Source organism: Stegostoma tigrinum, chromosome 30, assembly GCF_030684315.1.
Source record: "Stegostoma tigrinum isolate sSteTig4 chromosome 30, sSteTig4.hap1, whole genome shotgun sequence".
Classification (NCBI taxonomy): domain Eukaryota; kingdom Metazoa; phylum Chordata; class Chondrichthyes; order Orectolobiformes; family Stegostomatidae; genus Stegostoma; species Stegostoma tigrinum.
Window position 1 is genome coordinate 44,243,951 of NC_081383.1, and position 16,209 is coordinate 44,260,159.

The following is a 16,209-nucleotide window of genomic DNA, read 5'->3' on the forward strand; positions in this document are numbered from 1 at the left end:
ACACATACTCACACAGACACTCATTCACACAGACACGCATACACACTGACACGCAGACACCCAGACACGCACTCACACTGACACACACACACACTAACACACACACATACACACACACATAGACACTGACACTCACCCACACAGACAAGCACACCCACACACACACACATCCACATAGACACACACGCACACCAACACGCGCACACACACACACACACACACACACACAGACACGCACACACACACAGAGGCACGCACACACACACAGACAGACAAACAAATGCACAGACACACATGGACAATACGTGGGAATTGTGGATGAAGCGAAGACCACGGATGCAGTCCGTGCTTTCTGTTCAAAGGGTTACTGGAATGTTTTGTTCGTTTGAATGTTGCTTCTCCATCTTCCATTTCTGGGTATTTTCACTTGTTTTCAGAAGGCACAGGGGTGGTTTGCACTTAAAAAAGGTCTTTGACTCATTTAAAAGTTACACATTACAGCAGGTCCTGGCAGAAATAATAAACTGATCTCCTTCAGGAATGAGATATGCGGAACTGCAGATGCTGGAGAATCTGAGATAACAAGGAGTGGAGCTGGATGAACACAGCAGGCCGAGCAGCATCAGGGGAGCAGGAAGGCTGATGTTTCGGGCCTGGACCCTTCTTCAGGAATGAATTTTAACCCCACTGCGAAGCCTCTTCTAAGGATGTTTTCTGAAGAAGGGTCTAGACCCGAAATGTCAGCTTTCCTGCTCCTCTGATGCTGCTCGGCCTGCTGTGTTCATCCAGCTCTACACCTTCAGGCATGAAGTGATTTCTACTGCAGAGAACAGACAGAGCTCCTGAGCTGGTGGAGACCTGAAGGCTTCTCACAGTCCTGTTCAGAGCCTGAAGGTGTTCACTACCTGAGAACCATTCAGGCAGAAGGCCTTCCTAATTGACAACTGATCACATGTCCACAAATCAATCAGCTGCTTGTTGCGAACCAAATCTCCATTTGTACATAGCCTTTGGCTACAGCTCGTCTGTAAACTACAACTCAAATACACTTGGAAAATTGCCACGTTACTTGTTTCCAAAAAAATGCAGTAATCCTCTAGAAATCCTTGGTTTTAAAACAGTTCTTTTCTCATTTCAGTCCACACTTAAAAATTGCAGGCAAGTATAGACCTTGCAATGATCCGACAGAGTGTATTATCGCTTGACTGCGTGATTTCTCAAAAGCAGATATTGTTATCTGATGGTGAATGGTATGATTTAGAAAAGTGTGCTCTTGACCAGGCAAAATGGGTGTTTATTAATGATTGGGTTTTCTGCACTCCTACGTGTTGTCCTGTCAGAATTTCATTCGTTTCTTGTAGTGATTGTAATGAGGTGTGCCAGGTAGATCCACAGAATATGAGGTCCCTGACTGGGGCAATTAACCATGGTCCAATCGGGGAGCCTTATCTGACAGATATAAACAGGAGTATCGGGGTTCTGTTCACTCTGAGAGTTGGCCCTGACAGAGCTGGCCCAGTGTCGAGTATTAAGCACGTGTAAATAAGGGGTGACTTTGTGACGGGGTACAGCTGTATGCAGTTATTTCACTTCTCACATTATCTCCTTAGGATATCTGGGTGGTCCTGCTATCTGATGAATGACTGTTGATTTCTTGTCGGTGGGTCTATGAGGATGTTTCCATTTCCTCATCAGGATTCCAATCTTAACAATAACAACATTCTGGAACTCCCTCAGCTTTAGCTTCAATGAAAGCTGCCTGTTTTAACTTGCTTATCTTTGGATCTGCTTTCTGAGCCTCAATTAAAGAAGATATGCCAAACACTGCTTTTGAATTGTCTTCCTTTTTAAATAGTTTCGGCTACCTTACCATCTGCCTGTTGTATTACTGTGATTTCCAAAGGCGGCCCTGGTTGAGCTATTTCTCTGCTCACTACGCATGATGGGAAAATTCCTGGAAGCTGATCCCGTTACCAATGTTACCATTATTAACTTTTCCTTCTCTGTGGAGCTCCAAGGTTCACGTGTGACAGCAACTTCCTGAGCAAGCTGATGGCCATGTCTGGACTTGTAGCTCAGGGGAAACACTGCCTAAGATCTGACAAAGCAGAGGCACTCTGAAAGCTTGTGGTTTTAAATAAAGCTGTTAAACTTGGTGTTGTGTGATTTCTGACTCAAGCCAAAAGAAGTGAACTCCATCCCTGGGTAACTTCTCAACAACTCTTACTGCTCCAGACATCCAAGTCACACTCGCATTGCACTTTGTTCAAAGGAATGGGCATCTACTCCCCATTTATGAAAACTTTCACTTTTAGGTGAATCTTTTCAAACAAAAACAGGCTTACAGTTTCATTTATAGCTCAGAATGAATGGCTTGCAGCAAACAGTGATGCCCATGATATGGATTCAGTACCTGCATTGGCTGAACTCTCCTCCTCAACCTCACCTCTCGCCTGAGCCACTGAGACCTTCAGATTAAACCACCCACCAGTTACCTCTCCCTCGTGGGAGGGCAGCCCTATGGTCTGGTAGGACAATGGCGAGGTGTTTTTACTTTACCTAATTCCTAGAATGTCCCAACCATGATGCATAAATTTCAAGTTCTCTACCTGTCAACTTGCTCTGAATGTGCAATGTCTGGTTTTCCTTCAGCCATTTTGTTTGCTCTGCCACATTTTCTAATAGTGCTGAAAATAACTCTACATATGTTTCTTCAAATTTTGGTAGGGTCGGTACAGATTTAAACATTTCTTTACTGGACTTTTGATTATGATTTGGGCTTTCCACGTCCATCCTGCTTTTCCTTCATTAGTTTACACTGGATGGGGGCAGCTCCAACAACACTCAAGCAGTTTGACACCATTCAGGACAAAGCAGCCTGCTTGATTGGCATCAACACCTTACTCCCTCCGCCACCCACACTCAGTAACAGCACTGGGGTACCATCTACAAGATGCACTGCAGAAGTCTCCTTGGAGAGCCCCTTCCAAATTCATGACCACTTCAGGGCATGGGCAACAGATAAATGGCAACCTCACCATATGCAAGTTCCCCTCCAAGCCACTCACAATCCCAATTTAGAAATATATGACCATTCCTTCACTGTTATTGGGTCAAAATCCTGGAACTCCGCCCTAACTGCATTGTGGGTCTACCTACAGCACAAAGCATTAGGAATTGGTGATAAGTGTCAGCCAGCAAGATGCTCATATCCAGTAAATACATAAAAAGCACAGACAACGAGCATTTGAACTGCAAGCTATAAGCCTGTAATGTTATATTAAAGGACTGCACGTCATCTTTATCAGTTTCGACCTATAAACAGGTTGTTAAGTTCAGTCCTACAAAACATGATCGGCATCAATTCTCTTTATCTGCATTTAATCCTCGTAGGAATTTCGTTAATTTCATTAGTAAGCTAGTAACTTTACAAGTATCTTAAAGCAGTGTTTCGTAATAAACAAACCTTTATCTTGTTGAGGATTAAAGCTTTGCTGTTTTCTACTTTGAATTACAAATTAAAAGTTAAATTAAATTACACTCACACAGAGGCACACATACATATGCATGCACATGCATACGTGCATACCTTTTTACACACACACATATGCACACATACACAGGCATGTGCACACGTGCATACGTACGAGCATAAATACACAAACACACACATATATAAGCACACACACAGGCAAGAATAGACATGTAATACGTACACATGCACACACATCAATTTTTAATTAATCATCAAAATTTAATATTTCAAGACCTGAAATGATTCTACAAAAGAAGAAATGTGGGTCTAAAGTGGTTGAAGTGATCACTTGAAGCACATCCAGGAAACAATGTGGAATAAACAAAACCATCTGAACGGATCATTTTATCCAAAGGCATTGAAGCAGTCAACTAAGTCTCACACTTCCTGATTTATTGCACCTTTGTATGGAAATTCCAGATATTGGACACAAAAGAAACAAGAAGATTTATCAGGATGTTGCCAAGACTAAAGTGTTTGTTTTATAAGGACAGGCTGGATTGACTGGGACATTTTTCCACTGGAGCTTGGGAGGCTGGGCGTGACAGTATAGAGGTTTATAAAATCATGAGGTGTATAGATAATGTGAATGATAGGTGTCTTTTCCCTAGGGTGTGGGCTTTCAAGACTCAGGGTCATATTTTTAAGATGAGAAGAGGAGTATTATATAAGCCACGAGAGGCAACTTTTTTTACATGGAGAGTGGTTCATGTATAGAATGAACCTTCAAGAGGACGTGGTAGAGGCAGGTACTATTACAACTTTTGAAAGACATTGGGATAGATATGTGAGTAAGAAATGTTAGGAATGAAACGGGCCAAATGCAGGCAGGTGGGGCCAGTTTAGCTTGGGATTATGGTGGGCATGGACTGGTTGGACTGAAGGATCTGTTGGACTGAAGGGTCTGTTTTCATGCTGTGTGACTCAGGAACACACAGACGAACCCTATTTTAGTAGCTGCTTGGCAGAGCAGCAGAGAAAGAAGAAAATGGATTGGGACTGTTCCTCTCTGCCTTTTGAAAGCCAGTATTTGTGATCAAGTAAATTGGAGTAACATCGGTCCATGAATATCCCAAGGATTCTACAAGTCTCACTGCTCAGCACAGAAGACATCAACTAAACATCTGTTGTCTGGTTCCTTTTTAAACAAGTTACAGACTACTTGGAACAGAACGTAATGAATGAATTTGCCCAGGTGTCCCACAATACCAAAGCAGTAAATCATTACAAACACAGGCTGGTATTAAAGCAAAACAATCCCACTTTAGTAGGAACAAAGTTACAATAATCTTTAATACTAAACATACTATCCCCAAACCTATTTGGCCCCTTAAGGTTACAATACTTCCCGAGTTTCTTGTAAATTTACTCTGTGCTCTGTCTCTGGCTCTGTCTCTGCGTCTGCAAAGCTGCTTTGTCTCTCTCTGTCTCTCTCCCACCGGATGGTCAGTCGGTCTCTGCCGCTTGCCATACTGGTCTCTGCAGAAGGCTTCAGATGATTCCAAAGGTTCCAAAGGAGAGATTTTCAGGTGAAAAGAATATTCCTTTTATAGCATTTAGATGGTTTTCTGGAACTTTCTATAGTTCTGGCCAATCAGGGAGACACACTTAACAGTGTACAAGAGTCAATCATTTAGATGTTATGTTACTGTTAATTTCTTTGTGCAGCAGGACCTAGTGCCTTTCTGTCTGGGCTGTCCTTTGTTTAGTGGATAAGTTGTTGGAGATGTCTGTGCAGAATAACTGTTGCCTTTTACATTATGCTGATGTCAATAGTACCTAGCCGCTGTGTTTGCACTGTGTCTGATGCGTAGATCCTGTGACTTCAGAGTTTCACTTGGCCAATGTACCCACCATCCCTTGCTGTTCGGCCAAGTTAGCAATCAGCCAGGAGGCTGCTACACAGCAGTGGTCTAAAATTCAACTAAAAAACGTCAAATTCTCTTAGACACATCTCAGCTGCATATTCTTTGTTTTTGATGTCACTTTCTAAAACTACTTTTCAATAAGCTAAATAGGTAGTAAAATTCCTATTTCTTCAGCTGAAGAAAACCTTTTCTTCCCTCCATTGTGACCAGTGCTGTTTTAACTGAAGTGTCGGATAGCTGAGTGCTGTAAGGAATTAAAACATCAACATTCCTGCCGCTCTGAAACAGCCTGCTGTGTTCCTACAGCTTCACATTGTGTTATCTCTGACTCCAGCATCTGCAGTTCTTGCTATCTCCAATTAAAATTCTTTAACCTTCATACAGTGTGGAAGCAGGCCCTTCAGCTCATCAAGTCCACACTGACCCTCCAAAGAACACCCCGCCCAGACCAAGCGGCCAATCCACCTAATCTGCACATCTTTGGACTGTGGGAGGAAACTGGAGCATCCCGTGGAAAACCCTGCAGACACAGGGAGAATGCACAAACTCCACACAGACAGTTGGCCACATCAAAAAAGGGGAGAGTTGGTTCACCCTCCCTACCTGGTCATAACAAACTTGGAGCTTGCCTGGGGTGTTCCCAAAGGTGAATGACAGAATTAACATGGAGGGGATTAAACTGTTCTTTTGAAAGTGTGTTTATACATATTAAAGTGTTAAAATGGCATAAACAGAAACAAAAGTTGCTGGAAAAGCTCAGCAGGTCTGGTAGCATCAGTCAAGAGAAATCAGAGTTAACGTTTTGGGGCGAGTGACCCTTCCTCTGATTTACAGATTTACATCAGGAGTTCTTTCGGGTTTTGTTAAAATGCCATATTTAATGCGAATGCTTTTGCAGAGCAGGAAAAGTGTAACTTGATGAAAAAAATGAAAGCCTTGGATGTTTTAAAAGGAGTGTTCATCAGCGGAGCTTTATCTGAAAGGTAGAATGAAATGAACAGCTGGTGAAATTGCTAACGGTGGAACCCGAGGGTATGAAACAAATGAATGCAAACTGAAAGGGTTAAGATTAGAATTGGAGGATAGAACGTTCCAGGAATGGAAAGAGAGAAGCAGGGATAAGAATGGAAAGAAGAGAGAGAAAAAGGGAAAAGGGAAAATGAAGGGGAACAGGGGTTTACATTTTGGCTTACATTTCAAGTTGGGACGGGAGAGCAGCATTAGTGAGTGAGCCACCACCTATCTCTGGCTCTGACACATTCTGTTGGCACTCCTAAGGTTCATAAGAAAAAGGTGGATACTTTCAACTCCTTTGAAAGGTACGTTCAGCAGTTCCCGCGATCAGTTTAACAGACACTGATGTTGTTAGGCTGAAAGGGAAGGTTCACAGAGTTTATTCCCCCCGACCTGAGGGGAGTGACACTGATGATGAAATAGCAAAAGATATTTCATAACAGCTGGAGCCTGAGGCAAAAATTCCAAACCCTCAAGAAGCATCCTGACCAGACCTATGTGGAATGTGAATGACTTAAGCAGCTCTCTTTTGACCAGCCGGTGCAGGCACTGAACATTGAGGCCAGCTACGAAAACCTTTCTGGGGGTATTTCTACTGGAGGAGTTCAAAATCTCAGTCCCCTTTTAAATGATGATGAGGAAGAGGGAATCAAACCAACTGGCGATTAGGTGAAAACTCGCAGAGCCATAAACTCAGGGAAACTGGCAATATGGGAACTCTCATAGGCTAAAGAGAGAGAGAGAGATGAGAACAAGGTATATTCAGTGGGATAACAAAGTGTGAAGCTGGATGAACACAGCAGGCCAAGCAGCATCTCAGGAGCACAAAAGCTGATGTTTTGGGCCTAGACCATTCATCAGAGTTCCAGTGAAGCTTTTCTACTCCTGAGATGCTGCTTGGCCTGCTGTGTTCATCCAGCTTCACACTTTGTTATCTTGGATTCTCCAGCATCTGCAGTTCCCATTATCTCATATTCAGTGGGATAAGCTGGAGAGAAATAAAGCAAGTCAGGTACAGAATGTAGGACAGTCTCTGGCTGTTAAAAGAAAGGGTCCAGTTGGGAGACTTGTGGGAAGCTGGCCCAAGTGCTTTCAGTACAGGAAGCCAGGACAAGAGAAGGAAAATTGTTAATTCCAACGTCTGAGAGAGATTCAGGCTGCAAAAGAGAAAGATTAAAAAACAGAGAAAACATTTAAACAGAAACATTAGCATTCTCCAACTCATCAGGTGCTCACAGACCTTGCTGCAAGGGAGAATAAAAGAATTTCCACCTAAAATTGTATTTCAGCAGGCTGATAGAAGGGGTCACAGGGATAGTGTGATAGAGATGCCATTGGTTAAAGTTTACTTAAGCAAGTAATTTTGTTATGGGATAATAAAATGTGAAGCTGGATGAACACAGCAGGCCAAGCAGCATCTCAGGAGCACAAAAGCTGACGTTTCGGGCCTAGACCCTTCAGTACAGAGAGAAATTCCCTGAGGTTGGTCCGCCTCACATTTTATTATCTTGGAATCTCCAGCATCTGCAGTTCCCATTATCTCTGATACTATTTTAACCTCACTGCGAAGCCTCTTCCAGGGATGCCTAACCTGAAGAAGTTACCCTCCTCCCTCCGGACCAACCTCAGGGAATCTCTCTCCCATTGCAACTCTCTTGTAATACTCTCCATCTTCGGTCCGCCTCCCCCTCTCTCCCTATTTATTCTAGTTCCCTCCCCCCATCCCCCTCTCTGATGAAGGGTCTAGGCCCGAAACGTCAGCTTTTGTGCTCCTGAGATGCTGCTTGGCCTGCTGTGTTCATCCAGCCTCACATTTTATTATCTTGGAATCTCCAGCATCTGCAGTTCCCATTATCTCTGATACTATTTTAACCTCACTGCGAAGCCTCTTCCAGGGATGCCTAACCTGAAGAAGTTACCCTCCTCCCTCCGGACCAACCTCAGGGAATCTCTCTCCCATTGCAACTCTCTTGTAATACTCTCCATCTTCGGTCCGCCTCCCCCTCTCTCCCTATTTATTCCAGTTCCCTCCCCCCATCCCCCTCTCTGATGAAGGGTCTAGGCCCGAAACGTCAGCTTTTGTGCTCCTGAGATGCTGCTTGGCCTGCTGTGTTCATCCAGCCTCACATTTTATTATCTTGGAATCTCCAGCATCTGCAGTTCCCATTATCTCTAATTTTGTTATGGGGCTTGTTAAGTGACTGTGGAGCCAATCTCACTACCAATGACATTTTATTATAGAACAACTTAGCTGGCAGCAAGATATCTCTACCCAAACTGGAAAGGTCAACAGATTGGGGTGGCATGGTGATTTATTGGTTAGCACTGCTACCTCGCAGCACCAGGGACCCGGGTTCAATTCCAGCCCTGTGTGACTGTCTGTGGGGAGTTTGTACGTTCTCCCCATATCGGTGCGAGTTTCCTTGGGGTCCTCTGTTTCCTTCCATAGACCAAAGGTGTGCATGTTAGGTGGACAGGCCATGGGAAATGCAGGGTTACAGGGACAGAGTAGGGGGTTGGACCTAGGAGGGATGCTCTTTGAAAGATCAATGGGCCAAATGGCCTGCTTCCACGCTGTTGGGACTCCATGAGTGAGAAGGCCAGCAAAAAGATCAAGAACCTAAAGGGGATTGAATATCCCACAGAACGAGGATTGGAATGGCCCAGGGTGACTTCGATTAAACAGTCCAGAAGATAGATCACTGGTCATCAGAGAGGGTCAAGACAACCCAAAGCAGTAATCCATGCAACTATAAAAGGGCTTGGAAACAAGATAACAGGGTAGAGGAAGATTTCTGGATAACAATGTGTTCCTGGTAAACTCCTAGCAGTTCTCAGAGAAGGTGAAGCCTCACTTGGGGTAGTATGCAGCAAGTAACATTCACACAGGAGCAGTAATGTTTCAGGGAAGGCCAAAAAGTTTAGGAGAAAACCCATTCCCAATGCAAAAGGAGGAACATACCCAGAGCAAACACCACTGGAGGAGTCTACCAGGGGCTTGCTAATGAGTTGAAGTCAGAGTTACCCATTGCCAGTTCAAGGAACAAAATCAAGTTTTAAACCTCAACCTGTTGATGTCTCAGAGATTGAGTCCTGAAAACCAATATTGGATAATCAAAATCATCTGAACTGAAGTTGCCTTTTTATTAAGAGATGTTGAAAGCAGTCAACTGAGTCAGGCATTAGGAAACTTGGATCTCCTGTTTTAATATATATTTGGATGGAAAGTTGCACATATTGGACACCAAAGGTTTCCCAGTAACTACCCAGCTTGGGCAAATAATGGAGCCACAGTCGGGAAACATAAATGAACCATATTTCAGAAGTTGCTTGATTAAATGGTAGTGAAAGGAAAGTGGATTCAGAGTGGCAGGAACTGGAAGACTGCCCCTGTGCCTTTTGGACCATGGTCTCAGATTGAATTAAGACCAACTCAAGCACTTGAAAAACTGGATAATCTGCATATTCTTCCAACTTCACCAGATCCTCTTCCCCTATAAAACTTTACCCCTGTGTTTTTTGTGTGTTTAATGCTGTTTTATTATTGAATAAAATTCCTGTTGCATTCAATCAAACCTTGTAATTGATTTAATTTTGACTTGTTTATTTTAATTAAAGCGTGTTATGGCTATGCACTGAAAGGAATTAATATTTTTTGTGTTTTGACTGAGGGGTTCACAAAGCATGTCACCAGTCCTTTCGCACCTGGTTATCACAAACCTTTTAATTATTTTTAACAACCTTTTGGATATCTTTCGATGCACTGTGGGCAGTATTTGAGCACAAGCCTCCTGCCCAGAGGTAGGGGCATTACTATGGGACTACATGACCCCTCTCACACCCTTTACATAAGGCCATGATGTTCAGTGTAAATTAGGCCACGGGCAGTTGATCTTTGGATGACCTGAAGTTTACTGGGTAATTTCACTAGAAGATTGAAGATATCTGATTGAGACATACAAGATTATTAAGGGATTGGACACTCTGGAGGCAGGAAGCATGTTTCTGCTGGTGGGTGAGTCCAGAACCAGAGGACACAGTTTAAAAACAAGGGGTAAGCCATTTAGAACAGAGTTGAGGAAAAACCTCTTCACCCAGAGAGTGGTGGATATATGGAATGCTCTGTCCCAGAAGGCAGTGGAGGCCAACTCTCTGGATACTTTCAAGAAAGAGATGGATAGAGCTCTTACAGATAGTGGAATCAAGGGTTATGGGGATAAGGCAGGAACAGGATACTGATTGTGGATGATCAGCCATGATCATAATGAATGGTGGTGCTGGCTCGAAGGGCCGAATGGCCTACTCCACCACCTATTGTCTATTGAAATCCCCAATAGCTGGAAACAATTGAATTGTTGAGTCAAAGCCAATCAGTTGCCTTAATCCCAAAGTTCAGACAATACTCTGAAGTACACTTCCAGGGAATACATTTATAGGTCATTAATCTTGCCGCACAACACCACTGAGAGCCTTGAAAGATCAGGTGCAGTCATAAATAAACCACTTACCCAGGACCAATTGAACTAACTCTTTAGGAAGACCCGAAGATATGCAACTAATTTACATTGAGTGGTTGATGGGGCCGGGCTCCAGTAGTCACAAATGCGCTTTGAGATCCGACAAGAATCTCTTTGTAATTCTGTGCAACCATCTGTGGATAGATACATTTACCTTTAAATGCAAGACATCAAAGTGTGGGGCTGGATGAACACAGCAGGCTAAGCAGCATTGTAGGAGCACAAAAGCTGACGTTTCGGGCCTAGACCCTTCATCAGAAAAGGGGGGTCGGGAGACGGGTCGAAGATGGATAGAGGAGAAGATAGGTGGAGAGAAGACAGACAGGTCAAAGAGGCCGGGATGGAGCCAGTAGAGGTGAGTGTAGGTGGGGAGGTAGGGAGGGGATAGGTCAGTCCGGGGAGGACGGACAGGTCAAGGGGGCGGGATGAGGTTGGTAGGCAGGAAATGGAGGTGCGGCTTGAGGTGGGAGGAAGTGTTCTTCCTTTCACCTATCCCCTCCTCCCACCTCAAGCTGCATGCCCATTTCCTACCTACTAACCTCAGCCCGCCCCCTTGACCTGTCCGTCCTCCCCGGACTGACCTATCCCCTCCCTACCTCTCTACCCCACCTATCTTCTTTTCTCTCCATTTTCGGTCCGCCTACCTCCCCATCTACACTCACCTTTACTGGCTCCATCCCCGCCTCTTTAACTTGTCTGTCTCCTCTCCACCTATCTTCTCCTCTATCCGTCTTCGACCCGTCTCCCCCTCTCTCCCTATTTATTTCAGAATCCTCTCCCCATTCCCCTTTTCTGATGAAGGATCTAGGCCCGAAACGTCAGATTTTGTGCTCCTAAGATGCTGCTTGGCCTGCTGTGTTCTTCCAGCTCCACACTTTGTAATCTCTGATTCTCCAGCATCTGCAGTTCCCATTATCTCTGACACCTTTAAAAGAAGTTAGTTAAAAGGCAATTAAGTGCCTGGCAGTGAGCAGTGAATGGTGTAGAGCTGAAAGTACAGTAGTTACGGAGTTCTCACTCAACTTGAAAATGTTATGCAGGGGTGTGGGAACTCTTGCGACTTTGAGAAATTGACTAGATTGATAGTAGTATTTAAAATGCTGAGGGGGTTAGGGAGAGACAGCTTACTGATGAAAGAATCTAGTCTGAGGGATTTTAAAATCTTGATTTTTTTGATTGGAGCTAAGTGATGTAGGAGAGAACACAGGAAGCAATCATTCACACAAAGGGTTGTAGAAGAATCAAAATGGGAAATTCTCTCCCCAAACACCAGGTCAGTTGAAAGTTTCAGGATGCATCACAAGATGTTGTTGCATGAAGGTAATTGGCAATCTGATGCTATGACTGTAGAATTGTGGTACAGATCAGTCATGGTTGAAAAAATGGCACAATCATAAAATCCCTAATGTGGAAGCAGCCACATTGACCCTCCAAAGGACATCCTACCCATACCCACCCCACTACATTGTCCCCATAACCCTGCACTTCACCATGGAAAACCCACCCAATCTACACATCCCTGGACACTATGGGCAATTTACCACAGTCAATCCACCTAACCTGCACATCTTTGGACTATAGGAGGAAACCAGAGCACCCGGAGGAAACTCACGCAGACACAGGAAGAATGTGTAAACTACACAGTCACCCGAAGGTGGAAATGAACTTGGGTCCCTGGCGCTGTGAGGTAGCAATGCTAACCATTGGGACATCATGCTGTCCAGTCTTGGTGTCTCTGCTTCTACCTATAGCCAGCTCAGTGGAAAGCCCTCATGGCACAGTGGTAGTGTCCATACCGCTGAACTAGCAGGCATTTCAGGTCCCATCTACTCTACACGGACAGGTGTAATAACATGTACTGAACAGGTTGAGTAGGAAATATTCAGCCACCTCAGTGACTGAGGATGTGCCTCCCGTGTGTTTTACAGAGGGCCTCCAACTGTGAGACTTCTAAACGTCCAGAAAACTTGCAGCTTTAAGATTTCTTCAGCAGTGAGTCATTTTATTTGCTCATTGGTCAACATCACCAGTGCAAACACAGATCAAGTCGTAATTCCCCAAGGTAACTGATTTGGATGTGCAAAGAAATAATAAAAAAACACATTCCCTTTTAATCCAGTTCCGGTGCTATTTTTAATACAAATAGTGTCTTGTTATTGTGTTGTGGTGCCAGCACTGGAACATGGGAGTCTATTAAATTGTACAAATCAGTAGAAGTCATGTTCATGTGCTGGGGGGGGAATGGAGGGGAGAGCAAGGGAAAGGAGAGAGGAATTATTGGGCATTTCTAAATGGGAAAGCAGTTTCTGGTGTTCTTTTTGGTGAGTGTTGGTCACAAACATCACTGTTTTAAGTTACTCTAAACAAACAACGAGGTCCAAATAAATGGAATGGACTGGAAACTAAACAGAACCAAGGTACACCACGATTAATACTCTGCCAATGGAGCAGTCAACGTAGCCACAGGTAACAACTTTTAAACTCAGTCTTACCCATTTAACAAGGCACAATTCAGCAAAGATGCAAACAGACACAGTTTAAGACTTTGTAAAGCAAGATTTTGGCATTCCTTTGCAGGGGCTGAATGGCACTCTCGCTCCAGGCTGCAGGAGGTTTTCCCTCTTGATGTGAGTCATGTGCATGATTTCCTAACAGGTATGGGTTCACAGCAGTTCCCCTTTCTGCGCATACACACATTGGGGCTTACTAGACATAACAGTTCATTCTCTTCCATTGAAGCTAAGGGATGCAGAACGAGACAGCCGATCTCTAGGGGCCCCAACTCAAATCTGCTTGTGTTGCCCCTTTCCTAATGGTCATTACCCATCACTCGCCAAGTACAAGGCTCAGTGAGTGACAGTACAATTACAGAAAGACTGTAAATCAAAAAAGGGGCCTTGATCACTTAGATATAAAAATGGTGCATTGAAAATTACAAAACTGCTTTGCTTCTGCCCAATCAAATGGAGGTGACAGGTGGTGGGGGCAAGAATAATGGACATAGTGGAAACAAGGGTTTGCTTTTTCCAATCCAATCAAATAGTCCAAATAAATGGAATGGAAACAAGGATCGCAAAGGACTGGAGCCTGATGTCTAAAAGCTGAGGAAGAGAACCTCAAGCTCCAACCTGCAGAACTACATCTTATTACAGAAGGAACAGAAAAGATCCCAGATCTGATGATCTATGCAGGATCTACTGAATGACATCACCTACTGAATGAAGGACAAAGCAAGTGATTACAAAAGGTTAACAGCACAAATGAACAGACAGGAAGAGCAGTAACTAAGCACAATAATCAAGGCCAATTCATAAGGTGCAGGCTCCACCACAAGAATGTCTTTTTCAAAAAATGGAACAGACTGAAACCTGAACCTTGACAGATCTACTCCTGTCTCACACACGAGGGAAGAGTTTACATAAAGAGAGCTGTGCTTCTTCTAACATAGAGAGAGAGAGTTTACATAGAGATAGCTGTGCTTATTCTAACAATAGGAGAAATGCTGCGTGACTGAGGAAAAAGAAGGGACTTTTGCAATAAAAATTCTACAATTACAAAATTTTTAAAAAACTTTGGTCGGCATTCAATCTTTAATAGTTGGGTGGAATGAGCTGACACTTGCTCAAAGGGACAGGACATTGTGGAATGTTCGATCGCAAGCGGTCAGTTGGCAATGGTTGCTTGGAGTTATGTTCCTTAAGGTTTTCTTTATAAATTGTGGAGCTCTTGTAAAGTTTGATCGAGGACCTGGTGCATTCCCATGTTCTCTTCTTTTGCACGAGTAACTTGTTCTACAAAGAGAGAGAAATACGTCAGTAACAGGTGAGAAAGACGCGAAATTTGTTCATCATTGACCTCACATCTTGCAAACTTACACCCTCGGCAATCTTAATTCCAGCTGGGATGGTGGCGGGAAAAGATGACCATCAACTAACCCTAGTTAGGTCAGATGCTATTCAAAAGTTTGAAATCTTAATTGAGAGGTCAGAATATTTGGTTGATTTAAATCCTTCATTCACAACATGGCTTCATCAGATCATAGTCGTTAATATAATGACAGACTCATTAGTAAACGTGGCATTAGCTTAAAAATCAGTCTTCAGTGTTATTGTTTAGTTGGGTGGAACTGGTTTGGGATTTAGGGTTACAATATTATTTAAACAGCTTCAAGGAATACTCAGAGAGTAGTAAGGGAATGGAACGCTTTGCCTGCAACGGTAGTAGATTTGCCAACTTTAGGTACATTTAAGTCGTCATTGGATAAGCATATGGATGTACATGGAATAGTGTAGGTTAGGTGGGCTTGAGATCGGTATGACAGGTCGGCACAACATCGAGGGCCGAAGGGCCTGTATTGTGCTGCGATGTTCTCTGTTCTATGAATACTTGCACTGTAACGGTTGGGTTTCAAGCTGATTATTTATTTTCCAAACAGATAAGATCAAACTCAGAAAAGCTCACCATTTGCTGCCATCATCCCAAAAGTGCACATTCCAGAAGAATTTGGCAACTGAATCTATGCATTAAGTACAGGAGTTGGGAGGGTCATGTTGCAGCTGTATTGAACATTGGTTAGGCCACTTTTGGAAAACTGCATTTAATTCTGGTCTCCCTGCTATAGGAAGGATGTTGTCAAACTTGAAAGGGTTCAGAAAAAAAATTTACAAGGATGTTGCCAGGGTTGGAGGGTTTGAGTTATAGGGAGAGGTTGAATAGGCTGGGCCTGTTTTCCCTGGAGCAGAGGCTGAAGGTGATCTTCTTGAGAGTTACAAATTTATGGAGGGGCATAGACAGGATGAATAGCTAAGATCATCTTCCCAGGGTAGAGGGCATAGGTTTAAGGTGAGAAGGAGAAGATGTAAAAGGGTCCTAAGAGGCAACTTTTCAACACAGAGGGTGGTGTGTGTATGGAATGAGCTGCCAGAGGAAGTTGTGGGGGGCTGGTACAATTACAACATTTAAAAAGCATCTGGATGTGTATATGAGTAGGAAGGGTTTACAGGGATATGGGCCAAATGCTGGCAAATGGGATTAGAATAATTTAGGATATCTGGTCGGCATGGATGTGTTGGACCAAAGGGTCTGTTTCCGTGCTGTCCAACTGTATGTGATGGTTTAGCCCAGGACACTCTCCTTGATTATTCATTACTTAATATGAGATTCTCAGTTGGATTTACAGGTCACCATGACCTTACATTTCAAATTTAGGATCATAAAAGATGTTAAATCATCTCCTCCCCACACTGAATTCCACCACTGAAACCTCCCATGCTCC

General features: G+C 43.6%; 1 protein-coding gene and 1 long non-coding RNA gene across 6 annotated transcripts in view; one reads left to right on the forward strand and one right to left on the reverse strand.

Moving 5' to 3' along the window:
* Positions 1 to 2,119, forward strand: part of LOC132206100 (uncharacterized) — a 72,765-nt gene extending 70,646 nt beyond the window's left edge. For both annotated transcript variants that reach the window (XR_009442823.1, XR_009442822.1), the window contains exon 3: positions 1,611 to 2,119. This is a non-coding gene — a long non-coding RNA (uncharacterized LOC132206100). The remainder of the gene's footprint in view (positions 1 to 1,610) is intronic.
* Positions 2,120 to 12,915: 10,796 nt separating this feature from the next.
* The window catches only part of LOC125465803 (tropomyosin alpha-3 chain), an 86,444-nt gene continuing 83,150 nt past the window's right edge, over positions 12,916 to 16,209 (reverse strand). For all 4 annotated transcript variants that reach the window (XM_048559665.2, XM_048559667.2, XM_048559666.2 and 1 more), the window contains one exon: positions 12,916 to 14,725. Coding sequence is in view for 2 of the 4 variants with exons in the window: in XM_048559667.2 (XP_048415624.1) it covers positions 14,643 to 14,725 (83 nt within the window). In the remaining 2 variants the exon portion in view is untranslated. The remainder of the gene's footprint in view (positions 14,726 to 16,209) is intronic.